Source organism: Boleophthalmus pectinirostris, unplaced genomic scaffold, assembly GCF_026225935.1.
Source record: "Boleophthalmus pectinirostris isolate CB_2022bp ecotype Guang Dong unplaced genomic scaffold, ASM2622593v1 HiC_scaffold_12, whole genome shotgun sequence".
NCBI classification, from domain to species: domain Eukaryota; kingdom Metazoa; phylum Chordata; class Actinopteri; order Gobiiformes; family Gobiidae; genus Boleophthalmus; species Boleophthalmus pectinirostris.
The window spans coordinates 38,217,783-38,241,225 of NW_026571018.1; the positions used below are offsets into that span (position 1 = coordinate 38,217,783).

The following is a 23,443-nucleotide window of genomic DNA, read 5'->3' on the forward strand; positions in this document are numbered from 1 at the left end:
CCATTGGGTGGTCACAGGAGAAAGGACTGGTGTCACCCCACTGCACTTTGTGGACGCCCTGTTCCACGCGCTCGAGGTTCTCTCTATCTCAAGTCCAAGATTAATCCTGGTTTAGTCCTGGTTTAGTCCTGGTTTAGTCCTGGTTTAGTCCTGGTTTAGTCCTGGTTAGTCCTGGTTTAGTCCTGGTTTAGTCCTGGGTCAGTCCTGGTTTAGTCCTGGTTCAGTCCTGGTTTAGATCTGGTTTAGTCCTGGGTCAGTCCTGGTTTAGTCCTGGTTTAGTCCTGGTTTAGACCTGGTTTAGTCCTGGTTTAGATCTGGTTTAGTCCTGGGTCAGTCCTGGTTTAGATCTGGTCTAGTCCTGGTTTAGTCCTGGTTCAGTCCTGGTTTAGACCTGGTTTAGTCTGGGTTTAGTCCTGGTTTAGTCCTGGTTCAGTCCTGGTTTAGACCTGGTTTAGTCCTGTTTAGTTGGTTAGTCCTGGTTTAGACCTGTTTTAGTCCTGGTTTAGTCCTGGTTTAGTCCTGGTTAGTCCTGGTTCAGTCTGGTTTAGTCTGGTTCAGTCCTGGTTTAGTCCTGGTTTAGTCCTGTTAGTTGGTTAGTCTGGTTTAGTCTGGTTTAGTCCTGGTTTAGTCTGGTTCAGTCCTGGTTTAGTCCTGGTTTAGTCTGGTTAGTCCTGGTTAGTCCTGGTTAGTCCTGGTTTAGTCCTGGTTTCCTGGTTTAGTCCTGGTTTAGTCTGGTTCAGTCCTGGTTTAGTCCTGGTTCAGTCCTGGTTTAGTCCTGGTTTAGTCTGGTTTAGTCCTGGTTTAGTCCTGGTTTAGTCCTGGTTTAGACCTGGTTAGTCCTGGTTTAGTCCTGGTTCAGTCCTGGTTTAGTCCTGGTTTAGTCTGGTTTAGTCCTGGTTCAGTCCTGGTTTAGTCCTGGTTTAGTCCTGGTTTAGTCCTGGTTTAGTCCTGGTTCAGTCCTGGTTTAGTCCTGGTTTTAGTCCTGGTTTAGTCCTGGTTTAGACCTGGTTCAGTCCTGGTTTAGTCCTGGTTTAGTCCTGGTTTAGTCCTGGTTCAGTCCTGGTTTAGTCCTGGTTTAGTCCTGGTTTAGTCCTGGTTTAGACCTGGTTCAGTCCTGGTTTAGTCCTGGTTTAGTCCTGGTTTAGTCCTGGTTCAGTCCTGGTTTCCTGGTTTAGTCCTGGTTTAGACCTGGTTTAGTCCTGGTTTAGTCCTGGTTTAGACCAGTTCGTGTGTTGTAGTCTTTGCTTTATGTTCTGTAGGTGATTATAAATTTGTGTTAATGTTAATAACATGATTCCGTATCATTTTTGAGTAAAGAAACACATATATTTTTTGATTTTTACTTGGCTGCTGCTTTTATATTTGTTTGGGAGTAAATCGCAAACTCTCACTAAAAAAAATCCCCACTGCATCACTGTGCAAAATGTATCTTGCCTCAGTCCAGATGTTTGTATAAGCAGCTCGAGGTCAAACTAAGTCTGCATATAATCAGAAAGATGCAAATAATTCATTTATTTTTAAACAAAGCATTTTAATCAGGAAATGTGCATGTGCTCATTGTTTTTAGTTTTATCATCACAGCAAGACTCCACTCTGCTCTCTGAAAGTGTTGCAAAGCTCGTATAAATTCCTTACTAGTGTCGTCATGATAATACCATTTTAAACTCAATTTTGATACTAAGGAGACTCAATATTCAGTACTGATTCTGATGTCATGATAATAACAATAAAAAAAAAAAAACAATATGGACAAAATGGACAATAATCTATTCAATCTTTATTAATTTTAGTATCGATGAGTTTATGATTTTCACACATCTGTCAACTTGACTCATCACGGTGAATAATTACGATGCTCAGAATGCACAAGGTAAGTGAGAATTTAAAGGTTGTATGGAGGATTTTTTTTTTTGTTTCAAATTGTCAATGATAGATTATAGATGCAGTCGCCTTGTAATTATGATGACCAAAAAAAAGAGAATAAAAATTCATCAACTGTGGACGTGGTGGGACTAAACATTTGCCAATAGATAACGACACTGCCTCGTTATCTGTGAGCTGACAGGCTGTCAATCAAACTCCCTACGTTTCTAGTGTAACTGACTTGCCTGCGCCGCCGGTACGTGGTTTACGTACGACTGTCACACAGTCCACAGACGCAAGACGCACAGACGCTGTTTACTCCACCAACGCAACAGTTCTTAGCAGCTTTTTTTGACCTATATCTTCCTCGCAGTTCGCACAAAGTTTGTTGCAATGGCGACAAGAATCCAGGAGCAGTTCGCCGCAAAAGAAAGTCTGTTTTTGAGGTCGCTGAAAGAAGAAGACAAGGGGAAAAGCAGCGAAGCCAAACTAAGGTGATTCTTGAAGATTCATTCCAGCGATGGTGCGACTGAAGCAGACGAAGGGTCTAAAGACTGAACCACTGGTCCACAAATTACTCCTGGACAGGAAACTTCTGCTTATTATGAAAACGTTACTTTATTTCCAAGAGCGAGACAAACGTTTTTCAGGACACGAAAGCGATATCCTATGTCTGAAAACGTAATTTTCAAGGCAAAGAAAGAGTCCGCTTGCTGCTGCGTGTTGTAGCTAGTTCATTCGCACTGAATCTCCGCGCACTCTTCTCTGCACCCCTTTCCTGCTCCTGTCCCCGCTGCCCGATCCACTCTTCTCCTGCTCCTCACTTCTCGTCCGTGAACGAAATGTCCGCACACCCGCTCCTCACTTCTCCGTCTTGCCTAACCAACACTGTAGTTAGTTGTTTACAAGTCATGTGCAGCACCGGCTGTAAACAAACCTGTTTCTGGCGTAAGGAGGAGGAGGGAGGAGGTGTTTCTACGTAGGAGCTGTAGGGGGAGGGGAGGTGGTTTCACGCATGCGCAACATTTGAAAAAGGACAAACAGTCGCTGGATTTCTCGTTCCTTGGAAAATCCTCTATACAACCTTTAAAATAAAAAAATAAAAATTTTCATGAAAAACCTGAAAAAAATCATGTCATCTGTGTTTGGTGGTGAATTGTCTGCGCTGTCGTGTGCGCAGAGGAGGAGCCGGGGTGACTTTAATGTGCACTATTGAAGCTGATTTAAACCCATTCTCCGTGTGTACCTTTATGTCCTGTTTATAGGCCTGACCTTGCGTGGCAAATATCATAAAGTGTTTAATATGGCATTACCCTCCAGAGCTGACACTTAGGCTAAAGGATAAAGACGCAGTCAAAATGAAAGCCGTAAATCTGTCTGCTGTCGGGTTCCACTCATGTCTGGGAATGTGCAAAAAAAACAAGATCTGCACGGAACAGGACAGGACAGAATGACTCAGAATGCTGTGTTCATGTTCTCCAGTGTAATAATGTCCTAATCAGACATGAGGGGAGGAGCCAAAAACTGTAGAAAGAGACAAACATTACTTTAAAATAATATTAGTGAAAACGAAGTATAAAGTAGCAGCTTCAGACTTTACAAAAACATGTTTAATTAAAAAGCATTTGGGGAAACTACTACTCAAGTAAGAGAAACTCTTAACAAACGCAAACGCCACAACAAAGAAAAACGTGACAACAAAACAAAAAGTCACAACAAACCAAAAAAAAAAAAAAAAAGCCACAACAAAAAAAAAAAGAAAAAGCCACAACGGGAGTGACCAGGGGCTCTATTTTAATGCAAACCCAAACACCACAAGACAAATACAAACAGACTAAACCAGAACTAAACCAGGACTAAACCAGAACTGAACCGGGACTAAACCAGTAAGGAGACCTGCGCCGGTCCTTTTGCCTGTGGTCACCCGACGGTCTACGCGGGCGCACCACGGGCCTGTCCCAACACTCTGTTTTAGTCCTGGTTTAGTCCTGGTTCAGTCCTGGTTTAGTCCTGGTTCAGTCCTGGTTTAGTCCTGGTTCAGTCCTGGTTTAGTTATGGTTTAGTCCTGAGTCAGTTCTGGGTCATTCCTGGTTTAATCCTGGTTTAGTCCTGCTTCAGTCCTGGGTCAGTCCTGGTTTAGTCCTAGTTTAATCCTGGTTTAGTCCTGGTTCAGTCCTGGTTTAGTCCTGGTTTAGTCCTGGTTTAGTCCTGAGTCAATTCTGGGTCAGTCCTGGTTTAATCCTGGTTTAGTCCTGGTTTAGTCCTGAGTCAGTTCTGGGTCAGTCCTGGTTTAATCCTGGTTTAGTCCTGCTTCAGTCCTGGGTCAGTCCTGGTTCAGTCCTGGTTTAGTCCTGGTTTAGTCCTGGTTTAGTCCTGAGTCAGTTCTGGGTCAGTCCTGGTTCAGTCCTGGTTCAGTCCTGGTTCAGTCCTGGTTTAGTCCTGGTTCAGTCCTGGTCCCTCATGTCTCTATATGACAGTAGTGCAGACATCATGAGTCTATGCAGGTTGTTTTCATTGTTGCCAGCAGCTCCGATTTGACATTTAAATTGTAGCTGTTTTATTTGTTACTATTATTATTATTATTATTATTATTATTATTATTATTATTATTATTATTATTATTGTACTTATTTGTTTTTGTTTTATCTCACGTTGGGAGAAGTGGGTGGACGGCGTACCCCAGCGCTCCATGCCCACTACACCCCTGCCCAAGTAGGAGTAAATGTACCAGAGTACTATCCACAGGGGTCTGTAGAACTCTGTGGTAACTGTTTTCAAAAGAAATATCCCGACGTAAATATACATGTTTTAACAAGATCACTATCCAGTAGGCTCCAAACTGTACTTTTAATCAAAGATAATAAAAATGTTGTAATAGTAATCTTCTCACCGCTGACTTATGTATGTGTACAGTCCAAAGAATGAATTAATCCACTTAAAGAAGCCAGAGCCAAAAACACTGTCCAAAACAAAGAGCACAATAGAACTGAAGACGAGGAGGACGCTGGGACCTGGTGTAAACTGTTCATTTTGTGGATAAATTAGATATAACACTGAACATTCTGTAAATATTGAGTGCGTATACATGCACATCAATAACCCGGTTATTAGCCATATCCCGGTTATGTCAGTGTTCGTGTTACTGCGTTTACATGCACACTGAGAAACCTGGACACTCATATTCGCGTGTACATGATCAAATGGAGTATCCCGGTTTCTTGACATAATCTTACAAATGCGCAGGCGCAAAAATTAACTTAAATCAATTTAATAAACCAGGAAAAATACAAACCGTGAGCCCCTTTAGCATAAGAAGCTAAGGAGCTACGAGATCTCCCACAATCCACTGCGCAGATTCTTCATTAAAATCTTCTGCATAAATAAACTCAACTTTACAACATATAAACCATAAACACTATAGACACATCAGCCCGTTTGATCAGATAATTCAGCTGTGATCACATTTGTTTATGTTTTACAGAAACGAAACTTAAGACCGTAGGCTAATTAGCATAAACTGTTAGCGGCGATAAAAACAACTCGCTCCTTGCGCCGCTGATGCGATCAGTTTCTTTTGGACTAAATGACACGACTCAGTGGATTATGTGTGTTATTTCTGTGACAGAAGAGGTGCTAATGATGGTGAGTCTGTTCTGTGCATATAGAGTATAGGAGATAGTTCATGTTTTAGCTTTTCAGCGTCACACGAGTGCAGATTGTACGTGTGCAGGTTTAGCGCAGCTCTTTATTTTACAGTCATTTCACTCGTTTGGTCACTTTATTTATGTTGGTCAATTTATTTATGTCACTACTGTTGTGGTGAAAGGCTGGAAAGTGTCTTTTGGACGCATGCGACTCAACTTTATGTTGCAGTAATCGGGATACTGTGTTTACATGCCACAAGTAACCCGGTTACTATCGGAATAAACCAGCTACAGTAACACGGTTTCTAATAACCGGGATACTGCCATAACCGGGTTACTGAAACCGGGTTACTGCGTTTACATGCACCATCAAGAAACCCGGATACTCAAAAAACCCGATCATAACCGGGTTATTGATGTGCATGTATACGGACTCATAGACAATAGAAAACAGAGTACCATAAATTCTGGACTATAAGCCACTAAGTTTTTCTCACACTTTAAACCCTGCGGCTAATAAAACAATGCAGTTAATCCATGGACGGCTTCTTTGTTTTGCACATTGTCCGTTCATATAAACGGTCTATGGTTTGTCGACACAACGGATACACACAGCAGAAAACACCGCTGTCTGTGCTACACGAGCTAGAGATATTGTCAGTGCACTCAAATAGTTTATCGCCGTCTGATAAAATAAGTTATGCTGCTAAATGAACATTAGTGAGGGGGATACGTCGTACTCGTGTGTGTAAATGACGAGAAGAAACGTCTCAAACTTCAGTAGCCGCACATCCACTCACACCTGATTGACAGAACTAGCCCTGCCCCCGAGAGAGTCTGAAACCTGCCGAAATCCTCCAAGACTCTGACACGATACAAACAGGACAGAGGCTCTTTCTGCAGGAGACATGCGCAGTAGCGAGAGGAGAGACGGGGTGATGCGCCGAGGAAGTTTTGAACAGTTATTTTGCGCTTCATACACACACCCTCCTCATGGAAAACACACAAAGAAATGCAGATGACGCGGCTTTTACGTTAACGGCGACCGATGTGTCTGTCGAAGAAGGAAACAGAGCTGCCGCACGTGAACTCGGCGTCGGTGAGTCGATGGTGAGATTTTGGCGAAGGCAGCATGACGAACTGACTCAACGCAAAAAGACAACAAAAGCTTTGAGGTGATAAAAGCAGACGACCCGAACTTAAAAACGTTCTTGAAGACTTGGACGCCTGCGGCTTATATTCAGGTGCGGCCGATATATGTACAGTTTAAAAAATTTTGTTAAAAAGTCGTTGATGCGCTGTATATTCAGGTGCGTTCAATAGTCCAGAAAATAAGGTACTTTTGAAGATGTTATTTTAAGTTAGAAAATGTGAAAATGCAAATAATGTGTTCTTTAAAGAGCCGAAAACACTCCTTGTGATGTCATGTGGTGATACAGGAAGTGCTCCACTGTTATTTTTAAACTAAACTTATTTAACCTTGCCATTCTCTTCTGAACTAAAGGTAAAAAAGTAGCTGTTAACCTGAACATAATAAGGTGGAGCAGAACCTTTTGAGTTTTAGAAATGTAGCCAGACTAATAACACAGGATTACTCAAGATGGGTGAATGAAACAAAACACCTTTCATTCTGACATGACTAAAAGCTCACAAGAGTAATTTTTGTGTAATCTGGGACCTTTAATGGACAATAAGTTGATGCAGTAATGATCTTAACAGGCCTATTTCAGGGCCAGAGTGTAAAAAACAGCATGTACAGTGTTATGGGGTATGGGGGAATTGAACTAGCAAAGAAACCAGTTGCACACAGAGCACATCTGCCCGTGCACTCTCCAGAGCACATTCACTCACACGCGCCTCTTGGACATCTATTGATTTTGTGCTGCAGAGACCCAATTGAATCAGCTCTATATTAAGTGTGCTGGCTCGCTCTGGGCTCCTGGCCACACTAACAACACAACATGGTAGTGCCGGCACGATACCAACGTTTCAAACTAGATTTTGATATTAAAGAACAGACTCTATACTCAGTGACGATTCTGATACCACAGTCATAATAAAAACACGTTCTTTAGACAATAGAATGTGATTTTCAGGATTAAATGGTCGTACTTTCTTTTCTATTCCCATGTGTTTTATAAGTGTGTGCTGTAATCCCTCAGTGGTGCAGGTAGGTTCATACTGCTCCATGGGTGTATCAGGGTTCCCAATCTTTTTCACTGACAAAATTTCAAAACATTTCCATGACTTTTTTCATGACCTTAAGTGAATTTTCCATGGCTAAATATGAAATGTTAACTCTTTCCACTCACCTTATGGTTTGGGATTATAGTTTTGAACAAATCCTGTCAGTGCATTTATTGTCGTCTCTTTTGAACAAAAGGCGCAGACATTTAGAAATAATCAGAACAGCCTCATGAGAACTGAACAGAACGCTGTAGTTGCATGAAAGAGATACTAAATTTTATTATAACTTTCTTTGAATTTACTAAATTACATAACTTTTCCAGGCCTAGAAAATTACATTTTCAATTTCCGTGACTTTTCTGTGACTTTTTTCCATGACTGTAGGAACCCTGGTGTATAATAGTCTATGTGTTTGTTCTGACACAGCTCAAGATCATTCTAAAGCTGAAAAAACTCAAATGTGGCTGTTTGCTGCAGGTGTCCCAATCACTGAGAACAGGTAGATGGCGCTCTTCGAAATCAGATCAAAACTTAAGACATAATGAAATCCAGGCACTCCAAAGAAGTAAAAGTCGCCACTAGTAAAATCTGTTCAGGAAAGGTTCATTTCTGACCTGAGGTTAGGACTATATCGGACTTTTAGTACCAATATAGACTCAAATGAGGATGTAGTTTTGACATAAATTAATATCTAATACTTTAGACTACCATAGTACATGGTCCACGTACCTTGACGATGTCCTCGTTTGTGGACTTGCACTGGACAAAGGCGGAGACGTCGTTGACTCCTCCGTTCATCTCGATGGACACCATTTTGACGGGGATGGCCACGGTCCGGCCGGTCAGGATGGCTGTGTTGATGATCTCTGTGTCCTGTGGAGACATGGACACCGCGGTCACTCACTGAGGACACGGGGTTTTGGGTGGGTGATTGGTTGGCGGTTTGATCTCAGCTGCAACAAGTGCACACAAGACATCAATGTGTCCTTGGACAAGACACTTCATGTACACTTGTTTATTTGACTGATTGATTGATTAATTTATTTGGGTCACAGGTTTATTCTGACATTATTCCACAGACGGTTTAACGCACACAGACTGAAAAGGTGTCGGCTGAAGCTTGAGCTTATTCTGCCTTTACCCTTTATTCCTTTGTCAGAACGTCATCTTGACACCAGTTCATCTTCATCAATCCAGCAAGATTCAAATCAACAAATCAGTAACAGTACAACAAAGTACTACAACACAAACTAAGAATCATAATTCATGTATCTGCCCAGAGTTTAAAATTTAAACTTATTTTTAAAATGGAAGAGAGTGGTGCACAGTTTTAGGTTTTCTGTCCAGTTGTTCCAGAGCTCCGCCCGTGTAACACACATACAAAATTGCATAATACTTGTTCTGATTTTCTTTTTGATATTCATTTATTGTATACTTCAATGGGATGGTCCTGCTGGGATTTGGAATGCTGGTATAAGTGAGTGTGCAGTGGAAGTAGAAAAGCACTATATAAATATAAATGAGACCATTTACCATTTGATGGGACCATTTGCTAAAACCGTAGACGACTGTTGCAGGAAATTGGCCCTGGATATGTGGAATCTTGTTTCATTAAAGACATGCCAGAGTGAAATTGGTTCTCTATTTTGAGCATCTTGACATTGGACACTTGGTTAAGAGGAACTGACCCTTCACCAAATGTTGATTTACGGTCAAGAGCAAACAAGCTTACAAGCAAACAAGCCTACTGTGTTTTAGATATTTTAGATCAGAGGTCTCAGACTCGCGGCCCGGGGGCCAACTGTGGCCCTCGGAAGGATTTTTTGCGGCCCTCCACTTAATTCCAAAGAATAATGTCAGTGCGGCCTGCAGTAGATGTACGCACAATCCCACCCCCCTCCCGCAGGCGTAGCCAGGTTTCAACCAGCAAGGAGTAGGCAAAAGAAGAAGAGTAGACGTATTAGTTTAAACTTACTTTCTGAATACATTTTCATGTTCTGAACTGTTATTAAAGATTAAGAAAATGTGTTGCGTGTTATTCTTTCTCTCTCTCTCTTTTTTTCGTGCAACCGCTATTTATCGAAATATTCAATGCGGCCAAGCCTCACTCAGACTTTATCTAATGTGGCCCCCAGGTAATTTGAGTTTGAGACCCCTGTTTTAGATGATTGATGAGCTGATATAAACCTCACTCTTCTACACAGAGAATATTTTAGTGGCCCTGAGGACTGGGGGGTATATTCAGGCAGGTCACATGGGCGCACTGGAGTCACATTCACAGATCGGACAGAGATTCTGGGGTGTTTCGTCAGACGCGCAGGTGTCCTGTTTTAAAGACCGCGTGGGGTTAGCTCAGAACTCAGCAGGTTTATTCGTGTCCAGAGTCTTTCAGCTGCTTTCATCACTTTCTGAACCGAGCAGAGGTGGCACACTGCTTCACTCTCTCACTGCTTGTACATGCGCAGGGCAAGCCCGACGAACTAAACAATGGTATGAATGAGAACGCGGCACATCAATTTCCTGAAAACGGGTGCGTTGGAGGAGAGGGAGCAGCCCAAGAAGATCAGCAGAGCAAAATCTTACACACTGTCTCTTGTAATTGCGGAGAGTGAATTTCATTAGGACATACATTTCGGAACTAGGCCTTCAAATGTTTTTTTTTTTTTTCCGTCAGCATCAGTCGGCCTCATTGATCTAAAATGAGTCGGTAGAATTCCTAACACGTCTGATATTTCCCTGGCGCTTTCTTACCTCGTGCAGTTGAATGCCTCTCTTAATCTGAGCCTAATGAACTTTTTACAGCTCTCCCATCAGGCAGAAGATTGCGCCACCTACAGGCCAGGACCACGAGACTACGGAACAGTTTTTATCCTGATGCCGTGAGACAGATGAATTCTGTCAGAAAAAACACTACAAAACAGCACTGACTTGGAACGCACTTTAGAAAATGGGGGCGGGTTGACATACAATATTTTTAACTATTTTATTCTTGTTATAACTATTTATTCTTATTATAACTATTTGTTCTTATTGTTATCTGTGCTGCTGTTGACCTGGACCTGAGTGCATTGTTTCGTTTCTGTGTATTTTTTATACTGGAATGACAAATAAATTTGATTCTGATTCTGATGTAAATGAGACTGTGCTGTCACATGTAGCAGGTAAACAAATATGCACTGGTTTCTCCATATGTGTCGTAACAGATCTGGTCTTTGGGAAAACACTGTCCCATCTGTCCAATCGCACAGAAGACATGCGGTGCACTTTAACTGTGCATATCTTCTCAACAGATAAACATGTGCTGTTTTTACTGAAAACGACATCCTCCAAACCCTCCTGCTCCTGCTCCTCTCACACAAACACAAACGTCTTTATACGGTGTTTAATGTTCATGAGAATTAAAGGAGACTTTGAAGTTACATAGGGATGATGAGAATATTCTTTTTGCTAAATGACCTACATGACCTGACTGACCTAATAATGACTCATTACTTTCTCCTTCCCCTCATGCGACACAAAAAGTCTCATTAGCCCTGTCCAACAATATCACCCATAATCCCTTGAGTGTGTTGAAGTGCGACTCTAGGAAAGTTCTGCTGCTGCTGCTGAGCCTTGATCTCAGTGACGGGAGTTCTAATCCTCTTGTTGTCACTGATCAGACCTGTCCTCACTGTCCCTGTCCTGTCCCTGTCCTCTCCTCTCTGTGCTCGATGTTGATGGTCAAAACTTTATTTATATGTTTTTTTTTTGTCCATTCCTATCCATCCCTGTGGCAGGGAAGATACTGTGTCCTCTGATCACCATGGTAATGGAGATGGACCCTTTTTTCGCTCAGCACCTGAAATCCTCTGTCCAATTAGAGACGAGCATGGAGCAGAGTGGTTCTGATGGACAAGGAAATCAGGGGCATTGCAGTGCTGACCAGTTGAGCTTGAGGTACTCACCATGGCGACAGGTTTGAGGTACTCACCATGGCGATGGGGATGATGGCCTGGATGTCCTTCTGCACCACAGTCAGCTCCGTCACCACTTTGTCGGACTCGGGGGCGGGGCTCTGGCCTCGGTAGTCCACGTTCCAGTTGATCCTGCGGGTCACTGACAGGCTGGTGAAGTTCTCCATCTCAAAGTCCAGCTGCATCAGCTCCAGACTCCCCGGTATGTCCCTGTGCAGACACAAAACTCCCAGTCATTCAAAGCACACACAGTACAAGACCAAAACAAGACCAAACTGTGCAAGAAAGACTAAAGCCAAAGAGCTAAAAAAAAAAAAAAAAGCCAAAGAATATATATATATATATATGTGTGTGTACACATATATATATAGACACACACAAACGCAGAATGTGAGGCTTAGACACCAGGAGGAGTCTGGATAAAGCCATGGATCATCAGGATCTGTGGAGGCTTCCTGAACCTCTCCGTCTTCTGACTGGGAGGAGGCCCCTGGATAGAGGGAAGAGGAGCCAGTGAATCCTGAGCTCTCCTCTGGCTCAGCTGCAGAGTGTGTGATGAGAGGAGAAGGGCTTTACAAGCAGCACTGGTGGATCAGTTGGGAAAGTGTTGGTCCACTCATATAAGGTCAGTGGTTTAGTGTCAGATCCACAGGTTGGTGATTTGATCTCAGCTGCCAAAAGTGCAAACCATCAGTGTGTCCTTGGACAAGACACTTCACATACACTATTTAATGATGCTTTATTTAACCATTATTTTAGATCATAAATCTTATTCTCTGGGAGTCTGGAGCTGCATTGAAGAATGGGTCAAATGCAGAGGATGAATTTCTTTACATCCTGAACTTGTTTTGAATGGACCCAGTCATACAGAGAGGATTTCATGTACTATTTGAAAATGACTTATTGTAAGTGTAGCTGAGTGATATTATGGAGCGGTGCATTTCACTGTGAGGGTAATACTTCAGTTTGTAGCAGACAAACAGCAGCTGCCTGAGCGCTCTGTGCTCACGCTGCAGTGTGTGATTATAAGTGATCAGGACAGTGGAGTGGGTGTGCACAGGTTAGACTAAAGAGGACAAACAGACCACTTACACACAGTGATGGAGAGTATTACAAATACTCATGTTACTGTCATTGAGAGGATTTTAAGGGTAATTGTATGTTGAGTGTATGTTTAAGCCTGGACCTGTACTTATAATTGTATAATAATATATAAATGTATAATTCTAGTCATGAAATTGTAATTAGTTACATTTTAAATCATAGAAAGTGAAGTAGAAGTCCCAGTGGTCAGAGTCCAGGTCTCTGCTCCTTTCTGCACCAATAAAGACACATAACAACATGTCCTGCTCTGATTGGCCAGAGCTCAGAGAACATGCAGATTGTGGTTTAAACAGTGAATGTTAAAGTTGTATGTAAAAGTTTGATCTAAAATGCTTAAAATAAAGATAAGTTATTTCTTCATTCATACTTTTTACCTTTTTATCTACAATTTAGACAGCAGTACTTGTAATTTAGCCAAGTAACTATACTTTTGATTTGAATTTGAGTAAAAAAAAAAAAAAAAAATGCATTCATATAAGTAACTTTTTAAAGAAATTTTCCTTTTTTTGTGTTATATTTTTACTCCTTGAGAAATATTTTTTGCTGATTCTTACTTGAGTAGAAGGTGTTTCCTCTTCCCTCTGTGAGGAAGTCTAAAGTGAAGCTTTTTGTGACAATATGAAATGATGTGAGTGTTTGTGTTTCTCGCAGCTCCTTCAGATCTGATTTAGTTTGTCAGATTTTTGTGTTTGTCCTTTGAAAAGACACACAAAAAAAAAACACATTTTGTGCATTATTTAATGTTTTGTCCTTCAAATGACTTTCACTTCAAATGATAAATATCAAATTACCTCCCGATTGTTACTTGAGTAGTACTTTTTTCAAATACTTTTTTTACCCTTGAGTAATTCTCCTACTTTGTACTTCTATTTGAGTAATATGATGTTGAGGTAATGTTACTCTTGTACAATTTATGGCTTCTCTACAGCCTCTGCTCTTTCCACCACTTATATAAACCATTTCATTTCATTTTTTTATTTTTTTTTTTTAACTCCAACGTCTCGCTTTACAGAGCTGTGCAGATGTTGATAAGACATTTATGAAAACGAATCCATTTGCAATAGTCAACACTGACAGAGTAAATATCTCTCTGTGAGATAATCTTATGCCCAGACAGGTGGGTTACGGAGCCTTGAGCGCTGGAGCACAACACAAATGGGACTTTCTCTTATCTCTGATCTGTGCCTGATGCACGCTTCTCTCAAAGCACTTTCCTAAACACGTGTTTGTGAGCGGATTTCAGAGCAATACTTTTTCATAGCACACAGCAGAGAGCCGTGACACTTCTATATACACACTGTCCAATCGATTCAGCAGCACCACAGCAGCAGACTCCCAACCTCCCAGAGAGCTTTAAAGAGGAGCTCTTTCACTTCTATTGGGTGTTAACTGTAACACAGAGCTGATTATATCACCATGATACACTTTATTGTTTCCAAAAGGCTGTATTTGCCAAAAACAATGTATTAACATGTTTTATAGTTTTACTTTCGTTCTCGACTCTCTGACTTCCCCCTCCATTTGATCTCCACACTAAATCACTCCCCCTTCAGAGCACTATCACAACACAATCAGCGTGGATCCTGCTGATGAAACACTGCACATCACATCAGGTTTGTGCTGTTGTAGTGTAAATGCTTTATGTCTTGTTTTTGTATAATTATTGAGAATGTAGCATGGATGATATTAGCCTGATTAGCCTGATTCATGAGCCGGTTTCACTTTGTGGAAACCGCCTGACCTCACAGCATTAGAATTCATTCGCTTGACGGTAGTTGGGTCCTTTTTTTATTTAACCAATCGCTGCTATTTGATAGTCACGTATGTAATGCGCCGCTAATGGGGATAACTTTTCCCAAATCCCGTAGGAAGAAGAGCAATAATGTCTTTCCCTTTGATAAAATTCATCAAACATTCTCTTTGTTCCAGGCTTTAAATCCTCGATCTTGATCGTTGCCAACACAGAATGTTTGGCTCTTCTCTGATTGGCTGGTGCCCGGACTCACACTTCCGGGGTTTTTTGCGAACTGTCCAGTGTATTCTGATTCCTGATCTAGTCACTGGAGAGAAATGAAATTGAGCGGAGGCACTAGGCGGCACCAGGCTGACTAGGATGACATAGACCTGTGGAAAGAATCTTACAGCGAACTGTGGGGGAGAGATCGCTGATAAACTTTTTCATGAAGGAACATTATAACATCATAGAAAGATAAATAATAATAATAATAATAATAATAATAATAATAATATTTTTTCTTAATATCCCGTCTTTAAAGAGGGGACATTAAGAAACACACACACACACCTGACCGGCTTTGGCAGTGAAGGCTACAGGCCACGGGCCACTGGTCACTGAAGTCTGGGGTGAAGGTTTTGGCAGTAAACAGAGCAGAGGTCACACTCTGGTCCAGAGGGACACAGCAGAGTGGACATTTAAGGACAAAAAGACCCAGTGAAATGCTCTGACCAATAACAGATACTGGGCTGATTTTTATTCAAATACAATGTTTAGGTTATTTTATTCTGCACATTTGAATATTGAAAGTAAATAAATATTGCTGTAAAGTAATTATTTTGGTAACACTTTATAATAACTACACCTTATTTAGCCTTAATAAAGCATGAACAAAGACTTATTCACGCTTAACAACTACTTAATTACTACCTGAATTAGCACTTAACTTGCACTTAATTCACCTGTGCTGTAAATAATAACTCAATACTTCTTAATTACTCATGAACTAACCATTTGTATATTTACAAATGAATATTTAAGTTCACATTTGAGCATTTATTAATGATTAGTAAGCGATGAGAGAATGATTTACTAATAATGCAATGATCATTCAGGCAGCTGTTATCTGTTAGTTAAATCTTTCTGAGAGTTTTTCTAAAGTGAAGACTAATTATGTTTATTAAACATTTGTTAAGTTTGGTCAAATTCCAGAGAAACAATAATGCATTACTAGTAAATCATTCTCTCATGGCTTACTAATCATTAATAAATGCTCACATTTGTACTTAAATATACATTTACAAACACACACACAAATGGTTAGTTCATGAGTAATTAAGTAAGAAAAACTTATGAGTAACTATTTACAGCACAGGTGAATTAAGTGCAAGTTAAATGCTAATTCAGGTCGTAATTAAGTAGTTACTAAGCGTGAATCATTATTAATTAAGTCTTTGTTCATGCTTTATTAAGGCTAAATAAGGTGTAGATATTTTAGAAGTTCTTTCTAAAATAAGAACACAGCTGTTTGAACACAAACTGTAACACTCTTCACTTCAATAGTTTGAGAGACCAACACGGACAGTCAAAAGTTTGGACCCATTTTGTTTCTTTAGTTCCATGATTATTTACACTGTAGATTGTCTCTGAAGGTCTCAGAGCTATGAATAAAACTGTGGACTGAACCAAACAAAACACACTCAAAATAACTCTTGCTTGGGTGTTAGATTTTATGTTTTTATAAACCGTGACATGGCATCTGTGAAGTGAACTGTTTTTTTGTTTTTTTTTCTTTGCTACATAATTCAATATATCTTTCATCATATATTATGAAGTCTCCCTTATGTATCTGAAGAGTATCAACTATTAAACATACAGAAAACAATAAATAAATAAAGATAAAAATACATAAATAAACACTGACAGAGAAGGTGGTTCCAAACTTTGGACTGGTAGTGTGTCATTTACATTGATCATGTTTAGACATATTCTTTATGATTTCTCAGACTCAAGTGTCCGTGGCTCTGCTCGTCCTGCAGCAGTGACAGCAGCTCCTCTGCCTGAGAAACAGAACTCTCCTTCTTTTAACCACACGCACTCAGTTACAGGGAATAAACAGTCAAGTCATGTCTGAAAAAACAATGGGCCGCAATGAGGTTCCAATTCACTTCCTACTGAAAAAGCACGGCCCGTCTCTGTAACTGCTCATCATTCTGACCTTAAAATGTTCACATTAACTCGATCTACGTGATGCTTTATTTCGCTGTTTTGTACCTAAATCAAGATATGAACATTAATAACGGAGCAGTCAGGTGTCTTCTGTCCCAGAGGTCGGTTATCACTGGCGTTAGCGACGGCCCCCGCCCCCTTCCACAGCACAGAGGTCCAGATGCAGCTGATGTACAGAGTGGAGGATTGGCACCATTGGCTCAAAACCTTTTCTGCTCACACAAATGTATCACGTCTGTCTTTAAGGAGTGTTCTGTTTCTTTCAAGTGTTTTACATTTATTGCTTGTCTCTTGAACTGTATGAACTTCTTAATTATACACAAAAACAAATCAACCATCTGTCTGATTTGCCCTTGATTTGCAAACTCGGATTTCCAAATCTGGAACTTGCAGATGAGCTGCTATAACTGCTGGCCTCAATTGTCTTGATTTAGCCTGAGCCGAACACTATGGTGACGTCACCCTGAGTCCACTTGAGTCTGTGATTAGAGCAGCTCTGCAGAGTCACAGCAGCACTCCTCCATCCATGGAGAGTTTTCCTTTCCTCTGCTTATGGTCTATGGTCAGTAGTGAGATCACTCAATCACAGGAATCAGCCGCTGCTCTGATTTATTGGTGCGTCCCTGTAAACAGTGCAGCTCGTGAGAGTCGGGCTGTACTCCACACATGCTCTGAATATGCATGTTCTCTTGGCCTATTCATTTTCAGTGCAGACTTTCTTCTGGCCTTTCAGTATGATGCATTGTGGATAATGATCTGGAACCCTCTGGTCCTTGTCTTCTCTTCAAATACTTCATTACTCCACTATTTCATTTGAAGTTACTTGTCGGCTCCTGTAATTCTCATGGAAACTGGAAAAGTCTATTTATTCTCCCCAAACCACGTTCTGTTCTTGTTTCATGTTGTGAATGCAGCATGTCACTACAAAACCAGTGAGTTAGAGGTAGGTCCCGTGTGGCAGGGGCTGTGTGGCACTCACAGCTCCACAGCGAGAAGGTTCCAGGTTCAATCCTCGGATCACCTGGACCTTTCTGAGTGAAGTTCGCACAAAGAAACTGTGACTATACTGACCCACATTAGTGCCGAATGCATCACAATTTTCCTTAATTACCACACTCCTTTCACAGTTTTATTATTATCAGCCACTCCAAACTGGGAGTGTCCCAGTTTTTTATTTTAAAATTGTGGTCACCAACCAACAGGTCAACTCCTCCAGCTGAGGCACTCCTCCTGGCCGAGACAAGCTCATGGAGATGGGTGCCCGAGTGCTGAGGTTTTCACTGCTCGTGGGGAGGTGCCCCAGCGGCAGTGAAGGATGGGTCAAAGGCAGGGGGCACATTTCTCTTACACTGCACCCAGACTAAACCCCCGTTACACTGCACTCAAACTAAACCCCCTGGCACTGCACCCCGACTAAACCCCCGTGGCACTGCACTAAAACTAAACCCCCGCAGCACTGCACCAAACTAAACCAACCCCGTGGCACTGCACCCAGACTAAACCCCCGTGGCACTGCACTAAAAACTAACCCCCGTGGCACTGCACCCAAACTAAACCCCCTGGCACTGCACTAAAACTAAACCCCCGTGCACTGCACCACTAAAACCCCCGGCACTGCACCCAAACTAAACCCCCCTGGCACTGCACCAACTAAACCCCCCTGGCACTGCACCAAATTAAACCCCCCTGGCACTGCACCCAACTAAAACCCCCGTGCACTGCACCCAAACTAACCCCCGTGGCACTGCACCCAGACTAAACCCCCGTGGCACTGCACTCAAACTAAACCCCCGTGGCACTGCACCCAACTAAACCCCCGTGGCACTGCACCCAGACTAAACCCCCGTGGCACTGCACCCAAACTAAACCCCCGTGGCACTGCACCCAGACTAAACCCCCCTGGCACTGCACTCAAACTAACCCCCGCACTGCACCCGACTCCCCGTGGCACTGCACCCAGACTAAACCCCCGTGGCACTGCACTCAAACTAAACCCCCGTGGCACTGCACCCAGCCTCAGCCCCCTGTGACATCAGACTCACCCCTGCTTGGACCCCCTGCTGCGGGTGACCTGAATGGTGCTGATTGAGTGCTTGGCTCCAGACTGCACCTCCCAGTCCACCTTCCACTGTGCGCTCAGGGACCTGGTCTGCAGCAGGTTCACCCCCTTCTTCGCCTTCACCCTGGAAACAGAAACAACAAGGTCAGAACAACACTAGAGTCACACACATAACACACACACACACACACACACACACACACACACTTTAGAAATGGTCAGAATTCAGGCTCTTTTTAAAGGACACATACGGTGCTATTTCTTTCATCTACTGTCAGTTCTAATGTTGTTTCCTCATCACAAACAGACCCAGAGTTGTGTTTTGTTTCATTCACACATCATGCACATTTAGAGTTATTCTCTCTCACAGAAAACACTCTTTGGATGATTTCAGCCCTGGAATTGCCAATCTCTACCGAAAAAAAGGTAAAAAGGAGCTGTTAACTGCCACTTAGTGACATCACGGTGTGGAACAGAGCATTTTGAGCTTAGGGGATGTAGACAGACTAAAAATAAAGGGTTACTCAAACATGTGTGAATGAAACAAAACACAACAAGTTATGTTTGTGATGAGGTAACAAAATATTATAAGCTCACAAGAATCAATTTTGTGTAATAAAAGTAATTGTTGAGCTCTGTGTGTGTGCCTCATGTGTAATTGTATGCTCGTGTGTGACTGTAGCCTCGTGTGTGTGACTGTAGCCTCGTGTGTGTGACTGTAGCCTCGTGTGTGTGACTGTAGCCTCGTGTGTGTGACTGTAGCCTCGTGTGTGTGACTGTAGCCTCGTGTGTGACTGTAGCCTCATGTGTGTGACTGTAGCCTCGTGTGTGACTGTAGCCTCGTGTGTGTGACTGTAGCCTCGTGTGTGTGACTGTAGCCTCGTGTGTGTGACTGTAGCCTCGTGTGTGACTGTAGTGTGTGACTGTAGCCTCATGTGTGTGTGTGACTGTAGCCTCGTGTGTGCTGTAGCCTCGTGTGTGTACTGTAGCCTCGTGTGTGTGTGTGTGTGACTGTAGCCTCGTGTGTACTGTAGCCTCACTGTGTGTGACTGTAGCCTGTGTGACTGTAGCTCGTGTGACTGTAGCCTCATGTGTGACTGTAGCCTCATGTGTGTGACTGTAGCCTCGTGTGTGTGTGACTGTAGCCTCATCTGTAGCCTCATGTGTGTGTGACTGTGCCTGTGTGACTGTAGCCTCATGTGTGTGACTGTAGCCTCGTGTGTGTGACTGTAGCTCGTGTGTGCTGTGTGTGTGTGTGACTGTAGCCTCGTGTGTGTGACTGTAGCCTCACTGTGTCGTGTGTGTGACTGTAGCCTCATGTGTGACTGTAGCCTCGTGTGTGACTGTAGCCTCGTGTGTGACTGTAGCCTCATGTGTGTGACTGTAGCCTCATGTGTGTGACTGTAGCCTCATGTGTGTGACTGTATGTGTGTGACTGTAGCCTCTCTGTGTGTGTGTGTACTGTAGCCTGTGTGACTGTACCTGTGTGTGACTGTGTGTGTGTACTGTGTGTGACTGTAGCCTTGTGTGACATTCACCTGTGTGTGTGAATGTGTGTGAAAACGCTTAAATGATCATTGGACCGTTTATATTGGTGACAGTATAAACCTGCAGTGGTGTTTCTACCTTATTCATCTTAATTAAAGTGAAATTATACTTATTTTGTGCTTTTGCTCATAGTGTATGGTGCACATATTTGTTTTTGTTTATTTCAAATTGCATTATTGATCCAAAACATCCTCGTGAACAGAACAAAGTGAGTGTAGATTACTCAAACCTGCAGGAATCCCCCCGAATCTTTGAGTGAGGGAAAACCATTAGAACATGGTTAGGGTTTTTATTTCAGACTCCAGGGGTCCATATAGAAAAAACAGACTCAAGACAAACAAGAAAAAAATAATATGATATAGTCCATGTAAGAATTTCCTCCTGTGTAAACGTTAAACTTCACCAAACTAAAGAAGAAGCAGAACCTCAAATCCAACAATGAACGGAAAAAAGCAAAAGAGGAGGTTTGAGCAGGTCACCTCACCAGGCCTCAGAAGACCAGGCCATCCAGAGAAAGCCAAGCCATCTCCATGGAGACAAGTAGGTGTCAGAAACTCCAACAGAAAAGTCACTTATGGAGCACTTTCATAACAGTGCTGTGTGTGTGTTTCTAAGGCACAAACCTGTCTTAACACAGTCACACTCAGTACAGTCACACTTGTAGGTATACTTCAGAACAGGGGTGCGCAATACGTCGACCCCGATCTACCAGTCGATCGCCAAGGTCGTGTGTGTAGATCGCCGTGTCTCTTCTCGGACTCAATCGCATTTGGACTTGTCTTGTCTGTCACTCGAGGTCTGACACTCAACAAGTGTGATCATATTTCATTCCGGCCGCTGCTGTTGGTAATAAACTTGTAGCGGGTGCAGGAGCGTGTGGGGCGTCTCAGTGCAGCCTGTGCGCTCATTTGAAACCCGCGGAGACTCTACGGCGCATCACAAACACACACGCTCCCTATGCACGGCTCGTCTGCGACAGCGTGTGCCCTCGTGTACCAGCGTGCGTCACAGGGCAGGTTCAACTTCCTAAACATCCTACCTGTCCACCTGCCTCACGTCAGCACGCCGCCCCTCGCCTTTTCACGCTCTCGCTCCTTCCTGCGTAAATTTGTGTTCCAGTGTTGGCACAAAGCAGGTCTACAGCATAGAGCGGATCTACAGAACAGACCTACTGCCACATTTGGCTGAAGTTTGTCTAACAAAAGTGACAAATGCATCTGTGTTTGTCACGATGTGCGTTTGGTTTGGTAAACGTGCAGAGGCTGGTAAATATCACTGCAAAACCAGAAAAGAATGAAACTCCAGTTTGGAACTTTAAAAAACAGGTTTAAAAATCTTCCTTCACTTTTTTCACAGTTTTGTGTAAAGTGCCAGAGGAAGTTCTCTTAAAGAAGAGGTTCTCAAACTGTGGGGGAGGGTCCAAAAAAGGGCACAGAGTGTTTCAGTGCAGTTTGTTTGGCTTTGTATTAGGTCGATCATTTTGACTTGGTCATTTTGTAAGTAGCTCACATGATGAAAAAGTGTGAACACCCCTGCTTCAGAACTTCCGAACATTCTCCAAAAAGATACATGTTATACCCTATTTTGGAATATTATAGCCAAAGAAACAACATTTCCACAGAGACAATCAGGAGAACTCAGGTTTGTGGAAATGCAAACCTGCTCACAGTATGGATCCATGTTTTTAAATACAGTAAATACAGAAAAAAAAAAAAAAAAAAAAAAAAGCTTTTATTTTAGTTTATTTCTGGCTGAAACCTTACAGTGGCTTTAAGTCAGGCCTCTCTCATGTCTCCTTGAATCATGTTGATGAGAGTGAGTTTTGCTCAAGGCCCTGAGGAGGAGTAGCCCTGAGCCTGCAGAGTACTACAGTACTTGTGGTAGTGTGCATTTCCACACACTCCAGCGTTTCATTGAAACCTGAATCGCTCTAATCATTTTGTCTCAGAGCAGCTCACAGTCTGAACACGGACAGTATCGATCAGGCGTCTCTTTTCGTGGAATACAAACCTCTGTTAATTATTCATGTGACGGGACTTTGCTCGTAAAACCAGAGACGCTGCATCCAGCATCTCCACTCTCTGTCCTGGAGATACACTCACATGTTTTTATGCTGTTTTTAGTTCATGCATTTTTAATCCTGTATTCACAATTGGCCAAAAATATCAGTATCTGGAGAAACTAATGCTGTCAAATGATTTATTATTATTATGATTGTGATAATGATTATGATGATGATTATTATTGTTAAGCCCGACTGTCTATGATTGTATTTCATGATTTGTGCGCCCGTGTGCTTCAGGTAAATGTACAAAACCAAACAACAGGTTTACTGGGCTTAAAGGCCCTTCATCGCTGCTTGCGGGTTGTGATCCAGTCTTCTGGAGGTGGCCTGGCCTTTTACAGTGGTGTGTAATTGTTTGGTAAAATATATTACTCACTATATATTTCTTTATAAATATTTCAGAGGTGAGTAGTAGTTACATTGAAAAGGTTTTAAGCTTTTTACTTTTACTTCACTTAGTAATATTTTAATGAAGTAACAGTACTTTTACATGAGTAAAATTCTGGTTCCTCTTCCCACTGTGAGTAACTCTACAAGTGACAAAAGCTTTATGTGACAATTGTGAAATGATTTCAACACTCCAGACATGATTTAGTTTGTCTCATTTTTAGGTCTGTCCTTGGAAAATATCAGATTTTGTTCAGTATTTCATGTTTTGTCCTTCAGATGACATCAGTAAATCAGATGTTACAGACAGTTACTCTTTAAATTACTCTAACTTGAGTGGTAGTTTTCCCAAATACTTCTTTTACTTTTACTTGAGTCATTTTTTTTACCACTGCTTTTTAACTTCTACTTGAGTAATATTCATTTGGAGTAACAATTCTTTTACTTGAGTGCAGTTTTTGACTTCTCTCACCTCTGCTCGTTTCAGCGTTCACACACGTCCTCTCTCTGTTATCTTCTGGCAAAAAAAACAGCAAACTCCACTGGCCTTTTGGGATTCAGAAAGTTTGGCTTTGGCTCAACTTATCATTTGATAACTCGACATTATTAACTTCCAAAATAAATCCACTCTGCGTCTGTTAACAGACACAGACACAATTTAAATATATT

General features: G+C 42.0%; 1 protein-coding gene across 1 annotated transcript in view; it reads right to left on the reverse strand.

The window, feature by feature from the left end:
* tmem132e (transmembrane protein 132E) overlaps positions 1–23,443 on the reverse strand; it is a 186,004-nt gene that overhangs the window by 78,443 nt on the left and 84,118 nt on the right. Inside the window, exons 3-5 of the mRNA XM_020924922.2 lie at positions 18,758–18,898; positions 11,665–11,857; positions 8,424–8,567 (exon numbers count right to left, since the gene is read on the reverse strand). Coding sequence (XP_020780581.1) covers positions 8,424–8,567; positions 11,665–11,857; positions 18,758–18,898 — 478 coding nt within the window. The remainder of the gene's footprint in view (positions 1–8,423; positions 8,568–11,664; positions 11,858–18,757; positions 18,899–23,443) is intronic.